This window comes from Entelurus aequoreus, linkage group LG13 (genome assembly GCF_033978785.1).
Source record: "Entelurus aequoreus isolate RoL-2023_Sb linkage group LG13, RoL_Eaeq_v1.1, whole genome shotgun sequence".
In the NCBI taxonomy this organism is placed as follows: Eukaryota; Metazoa; Chordata; class Actinopteri; order Syngnathiformes; family Syngnathidae; genus Entelurus; species Entelurus aequoreus.
The window spans coordinates 65,818,156-65,838,407 of NC_084743.1; the positions used below are offsets into that span (position 1 = coordinate 65,818,156).

The 20,252-nt window shown below is 37.5% G+C and overlaps 1 protein-coding gene across 1 annotated transcript in view; it reads right to left on the reverse strand.

The window, feature by feature from the left end:
- Positions 1 to 20,252, reverse strand: part of cul3b (cullin 3b) — a 38,488-nt gene that overhangs the window by 12,146 nt on the left and 6,090 nt on the right. Inside the window, exons 3-8 of the mRNA XM_062068194.1 lie at positions 8,303 to 8,416; positions 8,044 to 8,204; positions 6,625 to 6,739; positions 5,007 to 5,235; positions 1,341 to 1,486; positions 452 to 628 (exon numbers count right to left, since the gene is read on the reverse strand). Coding sequence (XP_061924178.1) covers positions 452 to 628; positions 1,341 to 1,486; positions 5,007 to 5,235; positions 6,625 to 6,739; positions 8,044 to 8,204; positions 8,303 to 8,416 — 942 coding nt within the window. The remainder of the gene's footprint in view (positions 1 to 451; positions 629 to 1,340; positions 1,487 to 5,006; positions 5,236 to 6,624; positions 6,740 to 8,043; positions 8,205 to 8,302; positions 8,417 to 20,252) is intronic.

The following is a 20,252-nucleotide window of genomic DNA, read 5'->3' on the forward strand; positions in this document are numbered from 1 at the left end:
TGAGTTCAGAAAGCATAAGAACAAGTATATACATTTGATTATTTACATTTGATTATTTACAATCCGGGGAGGTGGGATGTGGAGGGGGAGGGTGTTAGTCAAGGGTTAAAGTTGCCTGGAGGTGTTCTTTTAGTGCGGTTTTGAAGGAGAGTGCGGTTTTGAATCTTGGACTTGCAACTTAATGTCCTAACTACATACTAAGGAATGTAACAGTTATGATAACTCAGCAGTTATCATAATCAGTTAATTTTTAAATGCAGTAAAAATGTATTTTGATCATCAAACCATTCATATTTACAAACACACAAAAAAGTACAGAGAATTGGTATCGTTGAGTACCAGTATTGATTCCCCAGGTACTGAGAATTGGTACAGTATCGGTTCAAATGTGAACGGTACCCATCCCTATAAGTCATAAGATCCAATGAGACAAATGCATAAGTTGACTCACCCCTTTTACTCCTTTCTTCAGTTTGTCGTCAATGAACAGTGAGAGGTACTCTGGCGAGCGTGAGTTGAGGTTAAGGAAGTACTCAAAGTCACCAGCAATAGTTTGTTTGAAGAGACGGTCGTTGTTAAAAGACTCCTGGAGGAATCGGTCGAAACGCAATTTCAGGTCCAGTAAGCCCTGTGGGAAGGAGGTAGGGTTTTAGGACGATGATGAGTGGCAGCTATAGATTAACGAATGAACACAGCATTTACGGTTGTAGTTCGAGTAAAGAAGAGTGAGGGAAGGACCTTAGACATAATACACATCTACAATAGGAATTATGGAAACTAAGCCCCAAAGCATTTTAACAAAATACTGTAGTGCAGTGGCGGTCACCGTAATTTTTCGAGGCCACAAAGGAGAGGGAAATGGAAGTTAGAGCAGTTACACTGTGTTTAGAGGTTTAGACTAGCGTTAGAATTCTGGAATGTCACGCAGTGGTAAGCTTGAACAAAACACACTCTTCCTTCTTTCATAACCACAAAATGCAAGAACCACTTTCTTCTGCCTGTCTGATTCATCACAATTGTGTTGATTGTACCCTAAACATAGGAACCCATTTAACTTGAAAGGGCACATTTTAACCCTGTTTTATTATACACAATATTTCAATAAACATTTTTACAATTAGAATGACATCAAGTTACTATATCATCATATTCAACATCTTCTTTGCTGATTGGCTGGCGGAAATCATGCGGTTTTCTCTCAGTGGGTATTTCAGGCTCCATTTTGAGCACTCAGTTTAGTTAGAAACATGGTTGGTTAAGGGACTTCTAAACTGGAGTGATCAACTAACTTGACAGAAGTGTTACAGTCATAGCACTGCCATATCTGCTGGTACGTGTACCTGGATGTAGTCCACTGGGTTCTTCCCTTCTCCCTCCTCTGACACAAGAGCCTTGCCTTGCTCCCGGAGGTAGGAGCTCATGCACTCACACATGGTCTTCAGTCCGTTGGGAACGCGACTGAAAAGCTTGTACATACACGCCAAGTCTGAGGATGGACACGCAGAGGAGCACACATGTTACAAGTCAATTTATAGCGTGGGTGCACTGCTTCCAGTGTAAACAAGGTTTTTGAAGACATTTTGGAATTTACATCAAAAATGTAACTATATACCTTCTCCATTTTTTTCCAACAATCTGTGTCAGAAATACATTATTTTTTGGGCCTCAGGGTGCTTTTCCACCAACACGTTTTACCTAAACAGATCTCTGAGGGGTTTCAGTTGTGGTGAGAAAGTGATCTGAACCAACTGGTGAATGAATGTTTGAAGTGAGGTAAACCCTAGACGACATAATGGTATATATTATATAATATTTAGCTAACAGATTGGTTAAGTGTGTTTGTGGTTAGCAAGTCATCGGATAGCAGCACAATGTACAGAAAGCTACAGCATGTTTCAATGCTTAAAGGGCTTTGCGTCTAAGTGTGGCTGTGTGAAAATCATGGAACATGGAGTTCGCTTCCGGACTATAAGCCACTACTTTTTTCCTATGCTATGAACCCTGTGGCCTATAAAACGGTATGGCTAATCTATGGATTTTTCTTCGCTGACAGCCATAATGCAAATAGTTTTCATAAAAGAACATGTAAATACACTGAAATGGTGTGTTATTGTTTCTGCTATGGTGCCATCTTTTGGACGAGTCCGCTCATTGCAGGTGCTGCTGGGTGAATGTCCACGGCGTTTCCTGCTTTTTAAAATGTTTGAACCAGAAGTACAAGTGCCGTTCCGTCTTGTAATTGTCCATAGTGTTTTAACTCGTATGGATTTTTCATCACTTTAAGCAACATTTGTAATTTTTACAATATAACTAAAACAATTCTTAATTACCAAAAAGTCCTATGTGTGATGTCTGTAGGAGTGTTTCATGCGTATTTGTGAGTGCTATTGTAATGTAATGTGCTAAAACGTTTATGAGTATCTGTGTTAGTGTTATTAACTTACAAAGGCATTTTGTTTGTATTGTTCCAGTTTCACAAATTCCTCAGTAAAATCACCAAAACGTCACTGTGGAGTTAGAGCCTATTTAGCTGATTAGAGAGCTAGTTGGCCCATGGCGATGACGTCGGTTTTGTTTGATCAGTCGTGTGCCAGGCACCGTTTAGATACAATTATGGTATGTAAATAAACATTTACAAACTCTTTCTGTGTAAATAACTAATTTCACAACATATATATATAGTCCCGTGCGGCTAATACATGGAACAATTTATTGGGTGCCTTTTATACACCGGTGCGCTCTATATTCCAGAAAATATCCATGTAAAGGATAACGCTTTAAATTTTAAAAGGCCGTATCAATCTAAGCAGCGCTTGTTATGTATTCTTGTGTCGTCATGGTGATAAAGTGCGTGAATGCACTCGCAACAGTGTCTTCTTCTGGCTGGATGTCATTTCATAGATGAACCTCTGCTTTTGTTTCATTTGTTATTTTGGCCACCCTGATGTTGTGTGATGCGAATAGTTTGTGTTAAGTAAACTGTTTGTGGTACTGTGACGCATCAAAATGGTCTTAGACAGCTGTTTGTATGTTTTTTTGTGTGTGTATGTGGTTGCGAGGAGAGGCATGACAGTGTAGTTGTATTACTACCTTTCAAAAACGCAATTGAATCAATTGATAGATGCTAGGGTTTGATGATAGACGATATAAATTATATAAATTTGGCCGTTTGGTGTTTTTAATAATATTGTAATTTTGTGATAATGCATGTTGATGAAACATTCCAGCTGTGTCCCGCTAATCTGACAGCAACGTACAAGTATATACAGTATATTTGGTTGCTACTACAGTAGTTAGATATATTTTTTATATTATATTATATTATATTATATCAAAACATCTTTTGTTGTAGTTCACATACACCCTGGACACATGAGGGCTTTAAGAGCAAAAAAAAGGATTTAAATCAAAGCCAGTAGTAGGAAATAATTTAAATATATAATTGATATTATTACACCACCACCCTGTGTTTTTTGTTTGATTATACCGGTAGTTGTGTTAAAAAAATCATTATTCATTGATCTTGAAACTTTTAAGTATCATTATACCCAAATTTCTAGTATCGCCCAAAACTAATGTAAAGTATCCAACAACAGAAGAAAAAGTGATTAATACATTGTAACAGAAGTGTAGATAAACCCATGTCCCAACAGAAATTAACCAGATATTAACAGTAAATTAACAAATGGAGTAATAGTTTTGAGAAAATACAACCAGAAATGACAGAATATGTTAGGGCAAATGTCAGCAGCCAAATTAGGAGCCTTTGTACCGGTAACCCGTTTTGAAATGGTTATAATATAATTTACAAAAAAAAGTATATATTGTGATATGCATCGTTATCGCAGGAGACTGCAATTTATATAGCAATATAGATTTTAGGCCATATTGCCCATCGCTAATAAAAGATGATGCTATATTATATACAAAAATCCTCCAAAACGAGCCGTTTGGAGTTTGCCAAATTTGTGACCTTCTTCTTAATGGTGACATCAGTGGATGTCTCCATATACAGTAAAAATGTAAGCAAAGTGCTAAGCGCAAGTCCGCCATTGTAATCCAATGCTGTAGTCACTGAGCTCCTTCTGTTTCTCTACCTTCTGGATGTGGGGCGACTGGCTCGTACATGCACATGTATATATGTTTTAAAGACCATCTTCAACCCGCTTTCTGACTTGTTTTTTCAGGATGTGCTATTTAGTGGCCGGTCTTAATTACACGCCTTCACTTCGACTGTGTCTTGACCCCGTCATCTTGGTTGTAGTTTTTAGCGCATCCATATGGAGTCAACTGACAGATTTATAAGTTAGAACTGTACGCTACTTTGTATTACAAATGGCAACTGTGGAGGATGCATGTGCATGTACGAGACAGACTACCCCACAACAAGAGGATAGAGAAAAATAAGGATATTTTTTACTACAATGGCACACAGCTTTTTGGATAAAACTTTAGCATGTATGGATGTCACCAATGGGAAAAATGTCACAAATGGGCAAAATTCCAAACGGTTTGTTTGGAGAAAGAATGAAGGAAAGCAAGATTGTTTTAAGAATATCCCAACAATGACTTCATGGTTTGATTTCAAGTGTTGGGGATACGTGCAGATACAGGTACCAGAAGGTAAGAAAAGTTGGTTTTGCATAATAGGTCCCCTTTAAGGGTTGCTCCACCCAGAGTGCACATGTTGGATGAAGGCCAGAACCCGTGCAATTTCACAGCTTTTACCACTTAAGCACATGGAAGTATAGGACCCAAAGTGCATTTTTGTTAGTGTACTGAACCTGCTAGACAATCCACATGTTTAAAATGATCAATAAAAGCTATGTCGTGTTTTTCGCTTTACATTTTTGTACTTGCTACAGATTGATAAGAAAATCATCTTAGGTGGTTATTAGTGACACATTTGAGTTAAATGTAACATCAGGACATGGACCAAGCTTAAAAAAACATGACTGTTTTTTCAACCAGTGAAACTACACTGTAGGTGTGAAAGCACTCTTTACCATCAGTCTTCCCATTCTTGAGCATGTGGACCAGACCAGAGTTCTCCATCTCCACAATGGTCTTCATGTGCTTGGATATGAGCTCCCTCTCCACTACCTTGACAATGGGCTCCTCTGTAGATTTATCCAGACAGTGGATCACCCGCTCAATTTCCTCGTTAATCCTGGCTTCCACCTTCTTTATGTACACACTAGCACTGTTTTCTGCAAGGAACTTCTGGCTCTCCATCTAAAAAGACACAATAAAATACAAATAATTCCTGACAAACTCCTTTATGTTTGTGCTTTCACAGTTAAAACTTACTTGAATCAATTCTTTACCATGGCATACTTTAAAATGTATAAATGTGGCAGTCACTTTAATATTTTTACCATTGGATTATTAAAAACACTAATGGCAATCCAAAGTATGATGTTATAATTATATATTCAGTTTTTCCATAAATTTCCCCAGATTTGACAATTCATAATGTCTGTGAAGCCAACTCTGTACATTAGATGGCATAGTAACGCTTCGTAAGACACCTCATAGGGGGGGAGCAAGTGCTTTTCGTGTCATTCTCGCCAGTTCCATATCCTAAATGGCGGTCATAGTGCCCCGACTTGTCAGACTATATCTTTAGCCATCTACTTTTCAGGTGAGAGGCATGATTTATGATATACAACAAACTTACAGGGAGCAGGGAAACGAGGAAGCAGCTGATCAGTCGATAATGTAAACACCGGCACACAGGAAGGGATCACGGCGCTGCTATAAATAGTTTGTCTGCATTAAAGCTTATAATATTAATGTCACTAATTCTTGGTTAATATTAAAGTCACGAAATGTAAATGGATTATTGTTGGCACTTTTTAAATGGTTATTTATCTGATTTTATGGGCGGAAGAGTCTAGCTCCAATTGGCTCCGCTGTAAGCAGAATTTTATTTACGTTTATTTAATATTTAGAATGCATTAAAAAAAATCCATCCGTCATCATGTCTTTCATAATGATTGTGAACGACAGGCAAAGTTCCAAAAAAAGTGCAGTTCCTCTTTAATGATACAAAAATCAAAGATACACAGTTGCATCATCTCACCTCAAATTTCGGAACAACAACATTTAGCTGTACAAGGCAGACTATCTCATCAGTACCATGTACCTTTTTTAAATTTTCATCCAGACAATAACACTTATATTTTTTGCAGTATAAATGTGACAAAGCAAGATTAATCTAATCTATCTTAATCACATTTTAAAGTTTATTGAAAAATTAGAATCTTATTCACCTCATTATGCGATTTTCAACTAATTTAACTATTTTTTGAGGAACTTCATTAGTTATGTATTTAAATTGTGTACAAATTGAGAACAGGAAGTGAATACATGTTTTAGTAATTGCTATGAATTGGAAAAAGAGTGGGATTAAATAAGATTTGTTTTTTTCTACTGCTTTTCGAACATGCTGTAGTGAGAAACTGAAAAAAACGTGATCTATGATATTGTAACTGTGTGCATGTTTGATATAAACTTAAACCAAATATTTAGAGAACAATGTGTTTTTCTGCAGTATGTAAAACAGCATTTCAAATGGATCTATATAAGCAACAATTAAGAGTATAAATTATTTTGACAGACCTGGAAAAATTCTGCAGACATTTCCAAGAAAGGTGCTTCAAAATCCTCTTCATAAACAGACCGGCCTTCAAGACCCAGGATCATCAACATTTGGCAAGCATTTCTGATGGCGCCCCTGATATACAAAAACAGTGGGAAAAAAGATAAAATACACTATGACAACGGTAAAAGGTAAACATTAAGATCATTATTATTTTACAGAATAAATTATTCATTTGTACAAATAAAGAAAAAAATCAATACACTAAATCAGGGGTCTTGAACGTTTTCCCAAAATAATGGAGCATGCTATTGTGTATGAAATTATGATTGTATTTTATGTTAACCTGGTCCTAAACATACCTTGTTATTGTGCAATACTAACGATATTCAAATAACAGTATTATGCCACTAATAGCTTGCTGGCAACTGGAGCGCTAATCCCTAGCGGGCAACTAGCGCATTAATCGCTAGCTGACAACTAGATCGCTAATCGCTAGCTGGCAACTAACATGTCAAATACCAGCTGACAACTAGGGCATTAATCACTAGCTGGCAACTAAAGCGCTAATTAGAGATGTCTGATAATGGCTTTTTTGCAGATATTCCGATATTGTCCTACTCTTAATTAAAATTATTGTTAGGGGTTGAGGTGGGCGGGGTTGGGGTCGGGGTATGGTGGTAGCGGGGGGTGTTTATTGTAGCGTCCCGGAAGAGTTAGTGCTGCAAGGGGTTCTGGGTATTTGTTCTGTTGTGTTTATGTTGTGTTACGGTGCGGATGTTCTCCCGAAATGTATTTGTCATTCTTGTTTGGTGTGGGTTCAGTGTAGCGCATATTTGTAACAGTGTTAAAGTTGTTTATACGGCCACCCTCAGTGTGACCTGTATGGCTGTTGATCAAGTATGCCTTGCATTCGCTTATGCGTGTGTAAAAGCTGCATATATTATGCGACTGGGCCGGCACGCTGTTTGTATGGAGGAAAAGCTGACACGACGGCAGGTTGTAGAGGACGCTAAAGGCAGTGCCTTTAAGGCACGCCCCCAATATTGTTGTCCGGGTGGAAATCGGGAGAAATTCGGGAGAACGGTTACCCCGGAAGATTTTCGGGAGGGGCACTGAAATTCGGGAGTCTCCCAGGAAAATCGGAAGGGTTGGCAAGTATGCCCTATGTCCGTGTTTTACCGGATATGTACCGCTCCGTGCAGCGACGTTTTAAAAAGTCATTAATTTTACTTCTTGAAACCGATACCGATAATTTCCGATATTACATTTTAAAGCATTTATCGGCCGATAATATCAGCAGGCCGATATTATCGGACATCTCTAGCGCTAATCGCTAGCTATCTTAAATGCTAACAAATATTATTATTTATTCATGTTATATGTTATTTATTCAACTACATGACAGTCTGTTGGCTCAATGTTCATGTGCATTCTACCTGTCCACCACCTCTCCCTTCCTTTCACGCGCGATCATGTCCAGTAGAGTTTGTCGGAGGTGGTCTCTGATACAGCCGTAGCGCACAACCTGATCCCTAAAGATGATTAAACCCAAGTTGTAGACATTCTCCACATTATTTTGTTGCACATAAACCCGGTCCTGCGGAGAAAGAGAAAAGGGACAGAGAAGAGTTTTTCACATTTTTAGCAACTTTAAGGAAGACAGTTTTGGGGTGTTTAGGGAAACTGAGAGCCCACCATGTACATGAGAATGTCCCGGATCATCACCATTGCCGTCTGATGGTCATTCCAAGCCTGGTTTAGGGTTTGAAGGAAGTTATTGTTCAGGGAGTTGAGGACATCTTCTCGTACCTTTAGGAAACGACACACACATTTATGTGGGCATTTTATGGCGCATTACACAGTGGTGGTGACAACACTAGACCGGTGATAGGCTGGACAATTAATCACATTTTAATCACAATTCAGATTTGGGCTTCTCACGATCAAAAGAATATTATGATAAAAACGATTAATGGGCCGGGCAAAGTGCATGCAAATTCCTGAGCTTGTAACGGTGAAACGGAAAAGTAGCAAATGAGTGAAAAAAGACTACATCACCGTGGTTGCTACTTTTTATTTGACCCAGTGCTAGTATGCCTAATCAATAATCACCAACTAAAACAAAAAAAGGAAGGCTATATGAGTTCCATGTTAACGTAACCGCGAACAGAATCACAGAATTGTAATAATGTGTTCGGGACTGCTAATTCGTCCCTGAAACACTCAACCGCCGCGTCCTGAACTAAACAATGTGGAGACTGCTACTTGAAACACACACTAATCTACAAAGCTAATGCTAGCAAGAACAATCCATACACCCACAAAACATCTAATTTGCTTGTGTTGTTGTGAACGACATCATCCATGTAAGATCAACGCACACGCAGGACAGCAGTCGCAACTTTAAAGGCTTGCTCTTTTTTTTTTTTAATAGCCTCAAGTCGTCTCTAAACTCATCAAGCTCAAAGCAACTTCCCACCTTCACAATAACAGCGCTGTGTGCAACATCCCGTCTTACTGCGCTAAAAAAATAAAGGTTTCAGAAAAGTACCTTACACAAACATAATGCCGTAATTGACACATTTACAAAAAATATTACGCTTTGACTTGAAATATTGGTCAACAGTTCCAAAAAATTTTTTTTTTTCCATTTAATCAATGAAAATTTTATTCATTTATGACACAAAAAGCATACACGCTATGGTGGTAAAATAATTGTAAAAGGCCAAAAACGAAATTCCAAAAAATAAAAACCGAAAACCTAAATTTAATTTTTTCATATTGCTATTTTTATTACAATGTGTTGTTGTCACTATCATTTTTTTAAACTTTTTTATTCGTAACTAATTCATATCTAGTTGTTTGTTTTAAAATTATATTCAAAGTTGCGTTTTGATGGTACAATTAATACTCATGTTTTCAAATTAGTGAATAATCATGTTATAAATCATGATTTCAATTAGCAATCAAATTAATCGTGATTAATATTTTTGCCCGAATAGTTTAGCCCTAACCGGTATTATAAAAACTAATATATTCCTAAATGCTTTTATTACTTATTTGTGACGTCTCCTTTCAGCTACTTTTCTGTAACGCTACTTGGTATCATCTTCCTCCACTAGTCAGACATACGGCAGTGTGATAGTAGTCACTGCAGTGTGACTCAGCAGTCTGTCATTTTTTTTTTAAGGGCACACTGACCTGCCCTTTTTCTCATTCTGGAGAGGTGATGACTAATCTGGTGCTCCTCAAGTTTCATTAGGTCAAACACCCAAAGCATTTTACACATCCAGATATAGTTGACATGTTTTGCTGACGTATAAATCTGACTATACAAATGAAAGTAACACATTCTGTGCAAATAAAAAGGGAGACCCTGCACACTGTAATGTAAGTCATACACTGCTTTCAACATGTCATTTTTGTGTGCAGCATTTTCTATCATGGTGTGCATGAAGTGTGTTTTAAGGATACTGTTTAATTTATCTTATATTGGGCAAATTTCATGGCTATGCCCTTTTTTTTTCAGATGTACAATAATGAGCAGGTTCGGTCACTATGCAATACCGATATTGGAGCCTAGAGAATTGTCCAATACAGATATTGATCTGATAGCAGCACAAATTATACATCCATGCATCCATTTTCTACCGCTTATCCCTTTCGGAGTCGCGGGGGGTGCTGGAGCCGATCTCAGCTACAATCGGGCGTAAGGTGGGGTATACATACTTTTGTTATTTTGTAGTATGCGATGTTAAAAAACTTGATCACGTGACATTACTCACACAGAGAACAATGGCAGGTATGAAAAAAACTAACCTATTTATTATTAACCATTTGGAATTAATTATTCGATTTTTATTTTGTTAAGAATCCATTTTTAAAAAGACGTTTTCAGGCCATTTGCTTACTTGCTAGATGTATACGTCCTACGGTAGCAACCAGAAGGAGGTTACTATACCAAATAACACACAAGTATCGGTTTCAATCTAGAATCATGTTGAATCGAGAGTCGATTCTGAATCGAATAGTCACACTAAGAATCCCATCGAATAGTGATGTGCCAGAAGATTCCCACCGTTACTTGTTTCTTTTGAAAAATGTCATATTTTAGACTGCGATATTGTTCAATTAAGGACACTTACTACGTATGTCTAGCTTGAGTGCTATTGTGTGCTTACAGTAGTTGTTGTGTCGGTGCTAGCTCCTAGTAGCCAATAGCTTACTTCATATCGGAGATTTTGAAAGCAAACCGATGAAATCCAATATCAGTATTGGATTAGGACGCACCTGAGCTGATACAATTGATAACATGACTAGGTTTGAAAGAAAAAGTCAAAAGCAGAAATATAATGAAATATACTGTATACCATAAAAACAAGAAAAATAATTTAGTACACTTTCAAAATCTAAAATGTTTAGTTTTAGTTTGGCTAATAAACTGAAAAACAAAGAGTCATTTTTCAAACACAATAACCAAAGATGTCAGAATTCAATTAAGTTTAACATTTACTTTGGAAAACAATATGACATATAAAACAATTTGACATCTTTAATCAATCAACGATGATGTACTTCCTGATTTGCTAACAGCAATAATTATTAACATGTAATTGTGTTTATAAATAACATATGTTTCAGGCGGCCAAAGTGGATAATCTATTCTTTTCTGCTATGTATCTATAATATTCAGGTTCGATGATGCTTGAAAGAATGTGTTGGTGTCTTTTGTACAGACATTGATTTTGGTTTCACTGAGCTGGAAGCATCCACTGTTCTATTCTCCTTTAAAAGCAACACTCAATGCTCGCACATCAGATACAAAATCTAATGAAAGTCAATACAAAACTGTATGCAAGGTTGTAAAACAACATTGGAGGATGCCTTCCAATTGTCTATGATACGACATGAACAATATATTATGTACCATTAATTCTGCTCAACAAAAGAGATTTGTATTTTCTTACATATACAGTATACTGATTGGACACAAGTTGATCCTATCATTCAAGTAGAGGAGAGGGTCAATATACTGAACACATTTCTCAGTCAAACTACAACCACAATAATAAAATATTGTTCAATTTATAATTCAGGTATGTTTTTAATAGAGCTCACATAAAACACCATAGGATAATATAATTTGCACACAGGCATGCAGGTTATTATTACTCCAGGTCACCAGTTACATCTAATGATGAGGCATTCTGAAACTGGAATGTGGTTCAAAAGAGTAATTGATTGGAAGTAATTACACACTACACAAGTCATCAGGGTGTGTTTACACTTGACGTAATCTCTTTGATTAAGATTTGATTTGATTTTTATTAAGGATCCCCATTAGCTGGTTGCCTCAACAACCCACTAGTCTTCCTGGGGTCCACAATTCAATACAGTTACAAGTAAAAGCATATAATTATAACTACACAATACAGAAAAAAAATAAAAGCATCAATAAAAAACAAGCAAACAATTTACAGTCACAGAATAATAATTACCATATAAATATAACTACACAATATAAAACCAAACAAATCATCAACGAGCAAACTAATTTAAAAACTCAGATAAAATATTACTCTCTTTTTAAAAACCTGTTTACTTTCAATGCTGGTGAGAATTCGAGGCAGGTTATTCCAGAGCGATAAAGATCTATAAATAAAAGATTTCCGCAAAGCATTCTTCCTGGGACGAGGGAGTACAAAATGCCCCTCACTGGATGCCCTGGTATTGTGATTATGTATAGTGCTACTGTGAACTATTTGGGCCATGAGAAAAGCAGGAGTTTTACTACCGGTTACTGATTTGAACAATATAAGAGTATTAGCCGACAACCTGTTCTGCACTGTTAGCCAGGAAAGAGAAGCATGCATTTGGTTCACATTGGTTCTCAGTGAACAACCAAGAACCAGCCTTGCTGCCCTATTCTGGACAATCTGGAGCTTACTGATCTCACCACTTGCAGCAGACGCCCAGACTGTAGAACAATAGTCAATATGACACAAGACTAAACTCTTAACAATTTGACAAAGAAGAGGTGGATCAGCAAAAGCAGCACATTTTCTGGAAATACCAACAGCCCTTCCCATCTTTGTAACTATATCACTGATATGATTTGACCAGGATAGAGTGCAGTCCAGCATCACTCCAAGGAGCTTGGCACTTCTGACCTGTTGAACTGTTGAAATACCTAGCCTCAAATCCAACAAGATAACCCTTGCCTAGTCCCCAATATAATACTTTTTGTTTTTGAGGTGTTAAGGACAAGTCTGTTACATGAGCATGATTACACTGTCCAGATATTACTGTGTTGAAATATCAACAGAAAACAAACCATAACAATAAAGGTATACTGGAACCGCTGTCCTGTGCATCTGTGTTTGCAGTAGAGGAAATTGTGGCACTTGTCTGTTTTTGTCCATTCGATCGTTTCTTTGACGGTGACGTCCTTTGGAGTCGGACTTTCATTATTAATAACCGAGTTAACTAGGAAAATCCTATTGAATTCAAGAGCCTCTTTTTCAAGCAAGTCCTGGCCAAAGATTATTCATGTGCGACATCGTACTCTCTGTGGCGATGTAACATTGTTAGTGATAAACTGCTGTAAAACTCCCAACAGTCGGTACTACCCTTTTAAATTAAAAGGATTGTAAAACTGATTGATAAACTCAGACTGGTGATACTAATTTACTGGAAAAGCAAGCTGGTTGGCTGGCTAGCTAGCCTTAAAGCTAACATAATTAATACAAAACCCGTTAACATCTTTCCCCACTATGAAATGACACACCACAATCTAAACTTGTACAAACACAATGTGTGAGCAACTAAGCTCTTCAATTGTGCACATTGAACCTACACGACAGGCTGTGCTCTCTTAGAACAGAGTGATCAATCCATGCGCAGAGGAATATGACAAGGAGATGTCCACAACAGTAAGTGAACTTGTGTCAGGTCACATAAACAGACGTTTATTTTTTCCTTTACCATTAAAAACACTCAAAAAAGATTAACAAATCAAAACAACGGAAGATAAACATATATAAACACTCAAATAAAACTATTTGGCTTTTAAAAGCCAGAATAATATTTAATTTTTTATTTTGCCAAAAGTGTAGTGTCTATTTAAAAAATTCAATAAAATAATAATAAAATAAAACACTTTAAAAAAAATTCAGTGTGTGTATAACTTAATGCTGCCCAAATTAACAACTTAACTAATGCAATTAATCACAAAAAACGATCGCATTAATCATGTGCACACTTAGATTAATCATGTCATTTACTTTGACCGTAGAAGCTCTTTAACTGTAACTGCTATACAGTCAGTGATCAGAACAATACATACGTCTAAGGCTGGGCGGTATACCGGTATTCTAGTTAACACCGGTATATTTTAGAAAGAGATATATATTTGAGACAATACCGCCATACTGGTATTTTTTTATGTACCTTTGTTATGGTCGTTTGCTCCTCTCTGTGTCTGACCAGTGCCTTGCGTGTTTACGTAGGCTTCTCTGAGGCAGCACAAAATACTTTTTAAAAGAATATGGCAACTCTGGTGCAGACTTCTCAACTCCCGAGTGATGCAATGCTTTGGTCACAGACTGCATTTGGGTATTCGTGAGTGACTACAGCTTTACACATACATCAATTTGCTTGAGAACCTATACCTCTCCTTGTAGCTACTTTATCACGAATATCATCGGTTTATGTTGTTCAATTCTGTTAGCAGCGAGCGATAGCTCTTCTCTGCTGCTCGCTCGGTGTGTCACATGTTTAGCTACTCCTCGGCTTGAAAGTGCCTCTCCCCATAGCCTGTGCGGAAAAACCTTCCAAAATGTCAAACTGAACAGCCAGCGGGATTCACGCCAGTGAGCGAGTAGAAGCTCCATCTACATACAATTGTGAGGTTATAAATGTAAAAACTAAATTAACGAAAACTGCTTTAACATAGTAACAACTAATTATTTTAAAAGAATAAACAACACGTTACGTTACTATTTACAACAAAAATAATCTGATTACTATTAACACTGGTTATCTAGCCATAAAACACATAGGCAACCTTTAGCACTTTGCATTTTTTGTTTAAGATACAGGTATATACTGTAAATAGCCATTCGGCCTGAAAATACGGAGATATCAGTTTTGGTCCATATCGCCCGGCCCTACATACAAAAATGATGAGGAGACTCCGACTGGTGTGCTCACTGGCAAATTCCACTCCAAAATACAGCTTGAAAGAATTTTAGATAAAACGGTTGCCAAGTTTTGTGCAAATAAATGACACAAATTTCTAGTAAAATGTTTAAAACTGTTCCTAGATGGCATTCCGACAATAAAATTGCATTTGTTTACAAATATTGTGGTCTTTTCTTAAGCAAATATAAATTATGCAAGTGAGTAATCACCTGTGATTTATCATGATTAATCTAAATCCCAAAATGCGATTAATCTGATTAAAAATATTTAATCATTTAACAGCCCTAGTATAAATACTTTGAGGAAATTCAACAATACTGTGATAACAATAACCGTGTCCATTTTGTTCATAATAATCGTGATATGAAATGTTCATAATGTTACATCCCGAACTGTCTGCTTCACCTTATGATTTTTCTCTGCATTTTATTGTCTGACCAGCAAAATATATAAATATGCAAACACTTACATTAAAGACGTTACACAGGCTGTAGAACACCATGATGTATAAATCCTTCAGTAAACGTTCTATTAGAGGTATGCCGAGAACGACATGCAACCCAGTTTGGTGCGAAATTAAGAACATTTTACTTGAAAATTGTAAACATTTGTAGACTCATACAGAATTGAATACACAGATCACTGGCCAAATAAATAATATTTCATGTAGGGCAGCCGATTTAAAAAAAGTTAACATGTGATTAATCACAAAAATTATATCATTAATAATGTCACACGCTTTATTTTGACTGCTCAGGCTCCTTTACCTCAAACGCAGATGGTAGCTTGAAAAGTGGCATGGGTTTTATACAGTAACTTTTATGATTTCTTAGTGGAAAAAATGCACTTTATTATTTGAATCCTGATTTCGTTCTGTTCTACAATTGAATGTTGCCTTTCTATGGGGCAGGCACTTACTGCACTATGTTTATTACTGCCAGGGAAAATTCTAATTCTAATTATCTTATTTTTGTCAATCATCAAGAGATATGACTCCACTTGTTACGGTGTTTTTGCTAACTGCAGTGCAGAATCTTAGTGGCTTAGTTCTATTGGCCTTATTTATGTATGGTGTGTTGGACAGATTGTGTTTTTTTTTAAATTTTATGCAGTGGTGTGCTGTCAGGGCCAGCAAGGCCTTTTCTGCTGGCCTAACATAACCAGAAATCATGATCATAATTAAAGATAAAAGTATTTTTTTATTTACTTTCTTTAAATATCTAAAATTATTCATATTCTCTTCATGTCATATTATGCTCCTTCCAGCGCTGTTGTTTGTAGGTTATAGAGTTTTTATCCAATCAGAATTCAGGTATCTTATGTTGCCATGCTGTACGAAATCTGCCAGCTCCTTCAAAATCAACAATGCAGGCGTCCGTGCACTCTAAAGTGAATGGACACAAACATTTGACAGACAATTGCGATTGCCAATCAGATCACAAGTTGTTGTCAGTAAGGCCTTTTAAATGGCCTAAGGCAGATATATATTGTGATGTTATGAGCTAGGTAACGTAAGAACTCCATTACCCAGAATGCGCAGTAGCCCCGTTTAGGTTGTTGAATGTAGACATACCGGCAACTGGATGTTTTTGATGAGCACGCTGTGGAGTAAACTTTATAAACTCAGCCAACACGCCTCGTCTGCATCTTTTATGATTAGACAAGACAACGCATATATTTGCAAGGCCATTTTCAAGAAGGATATTTAAAGAGAAACTACATCTTGTGAGACGATGTCGGCCAACCCCGGAAGCTAGCTCAGCTGTCCCGGCGATGAAATGTGAGTTCAGATATTTTTATTTCTTTATTTTTTCACGTTAAATAGGTTTTTTGCAATTTTAATTTTGACAGTAGCGCATTAGATATGTTTTAATTGCTGATGCGGGTTTATTGAAAATAACCCGCTTTGTACAATGCCCAGTAGTGCGTAAATGTGTTTCTGTATAGTATTTATCCAGCAATGGTCATGTGGTGACATAAATTATGGTATTTTGAGAGGTAATAATGGAAGTCGGACATCACTGAAGGCCAAGGTGGGAAACTTACCGCCCGCCACTGATTGTATGACATCATTTTCAGAATGTTTAAGTTGCTTGTTGTCTATCAATTAAACAATTAAAGTTGAAATATTAAATTCAAAATAACTTTTGCTCTTTGCGATGATTGTAATTGTTTGTATTGGTCAGAATTATAGTAGGAAGTATTTGCACTCAAATTAAAGTTTATTAGGTGGAAAATTATTAGTTGACATCATATTTCTACAATAGATTGCATATTTTTGTGTCTACATTTTGTGCAAAAGTGTGAACTGTTACATTAATTTATTCTCACAATATATTCTGTAAATATGGATATTTCATTCAAAATCGGTTCTCGATTTCACAAAACTGTCAAAATATATCATTTGGTGTATAATGTTTAATACAACCTTTTCAAAACATGTTACAGTTTACAAAAATCCTCTTGGCTGCTGACGTAAAACTTATATGCGCCGTGTTGGCTTAAAAAAACTGTTTTTAAAAATGTATTCTCCATTCATCCATGTTCTACCGCTTGTCCCTCTTGGGGTCGCTGGAGCCTATCCCAGCTCATTGCAGGGCCAACACAGATAGACAAGACAACATTCACACACTAGGGTCAACTTAGTGTTGCCAATCAACCTATCGAGGTGGGAGGAAGCCGGGGTACCCGGAGGGAACCCACGCAGTCATTGGGAGAACATGCAAACTCCACACAGAAAGACCCCCGAGCCCGGGGATCGAACCCAGGACATTCGTATTTCGAGGCACACGCACTAACCATTTTAAAAATTGTATTAACAAAAATCACAGGGTGTTGATCAATCTAATAAAAGAAAAAAAGAGAAAACCCAACTCCAACCCAATCCCAGCTTTACAATACTATACTAATAATAATGAGAAACTGAAAAAGCATTTGAGAAGACATACCCATTACATAGGACACAAAAAAAAAACAAAAATATATATATATATATATTTATTCTTTTATTTTAATCGATTCATGAAAATTATGAATCAATTTAGAATCTGAATAAATAAAAATCGCAATCCTAATATCGTAGTATGACATAAAACATGTCCATTGCACAATAAAATTCTCTATTGTTCATGTTTAAATTTTAACGTCTGTGAATGTGAGTGTGAATGTTGTCTGTCTATCTGTGTTGGCCCTGCGATGAGGTGGCGACTTGTCCAGGGTGTACCCCGCCTTCCGCCCGATTGTAGCTGAGATAGGCTCCAGCGCCCCCCGCGACCCCAAAAGGGATAAGCGGTAGAAAATGGATGGATGGATGGATGGATGGATGTTGCGACTAATGTAACTGCAGCAACGATGCTACTTTGCGATAGCCTTTTAACAACACTTGAAAGAACTTTACAGCGACAGCAAGCGAGAGCGCGGATCTCGACAACATAGCAGAGACGGAAAGCACAATGGAAGCTAAACCAACAATATTGAAGGAGGAATTGATGCCAAACAGAGAGGGCGAGGAACTTTGGAACAGTAAAGAGACGGTGTTAAAAATTTTATAAGTACTGACCTCAAAACCACAATGAAAAAACACACACCAAACGAGCCTGAGAGTGTTGTTGTCCAAAGGCATTAAAGCGTTTCTGATCACATAAAGTGTTCTGTAAGACAGGCTGACACAGCTCTGACCGGCGCAAGCCCTTCGAAATGGGTGCCCGTGTGCACAGGAAGTGATGTCAACAAAATGGCAGCCCTCGATGGCTTCAAGCGGCATGCAAAATTAATGACTGAATGCATGAATGAATGAATCGTTCGTACGCCAAGACATGGTTCGCACACAGAGGCTTGTAAAGGTTCGTAAAATAGAGGCGTTCGCAAATCATATATTTTTGTCCACTATCCATTTTCCATCCATTATCTGCCGCTTGTCCCTATCGGGGTGGCTGGAGCTAGGGCTGGGTGATATATCAAATATACTCGATATATTGCGGGTTTGTCTCTGTGCGATATAGAAAATGACTATATCGTGATATTCGAGTATACGTCCTCACGCAGTTGCTTTTAGCTGCTGGCATTACACTACAGGCTTTTCTCACTCTTTGTCTCTGCTTCTCACAGAGAGCTAAAACGAGCGCACCTTCTTACATAAGTCACATACTGACGCGCGCGCAACGTCATACGCCCTCGCCGAGCAGAGAGGTAGCGACATGGGTAGCGTTAGCAGTGGTGCTAACGGAGCTGTGCGAGTGGTAATACGAGAGAGAGAAGGTGCGAATCTGGTAACAAATGAAGGAAGATTTAATTCCCAAGAAAAACAGCACGGGGTCCATCGTCTGGCGGTGGTTTGGCTTCAAGTCAAGTGGGAATATGTTTTACAAGTATGCAGCAAAAGCGTTGCTACAAAAAGTAGCACCACTGCTAATTTGTAGCATCATTTGAAAAGTCACCCGCTAGAGAATTAAGAGTTCTTGAAACTCCGCATGTCAACATCTCCGGCCGGTGCCACACCAACAAAATGCCGAAGCAACCATTTCCACATCAACACCGTATAAAAAAATTGTCAACAACAGAAGGAGATAACGTCCGCAGGAACCTACCACATAGCGAAGGACATATACGGTTTGATTTCCTATTATGCAGCTCATTTTTATTTGACAGTTATTGAAATATCTTGTGACATCATGCATAAAAGTGCACTCTTTATGTTTTAAATTATTGTAGTGGCGTTCTGTACAAAAAGTGCACTTTAATTTAGTGTTGTTTTGATATGTCATCTTAGTGACATCATGCACAAAATTCCACTTATACCTTGTTTTAAAATGTCTGACAATCTTGCACTTTCTGTTTTGGAATTTACATGAACGTTTGTGCCACTGCTTAATGGCTGTTTGATAAATACAGTTTTGGTAAATTGACTTAGTTGTGATTTCCCTCTGTGCATGAAAGTTTAAAATTAGCATATATTAATGCAGTATGAACAACAATGTTTTGATGTCGACACACAGAATCATCATACTGGTGTGATTATATGCATCAAGTGTTCATTCAAGACATATCGAGATATGTATCGTGTATCGTGATATGGCCTAAAAATATTGAGATATTAATAAAAGGCCATATCGCCCAGCCCTAGCTGGAGCCTATCCCAGCTGCACTCGGGCAGAAAGCAAAGTACACCGTGGCCAAGTCGCCACCTCATTGCACGGCCAACACAGATAGACAATTATTCACACTTACTGTAAGCAGCTAATTCATGGATTTTTCTTTGCGGACGTTATTTATAAAAAACAACAACAACAAAAAAAACCCCATCAAAAACACAGAGGGTGTTCTATTGTTTATGCTATGGCACTATCTTTTGGAAGAATTCGCTCACTGCAGATGCTGTAGTGTCCTTCCACTTCCAAGCCTTTCAACAACCAGAAGTGGAAGTGGCGTTCAGTCTTGTAGCCGT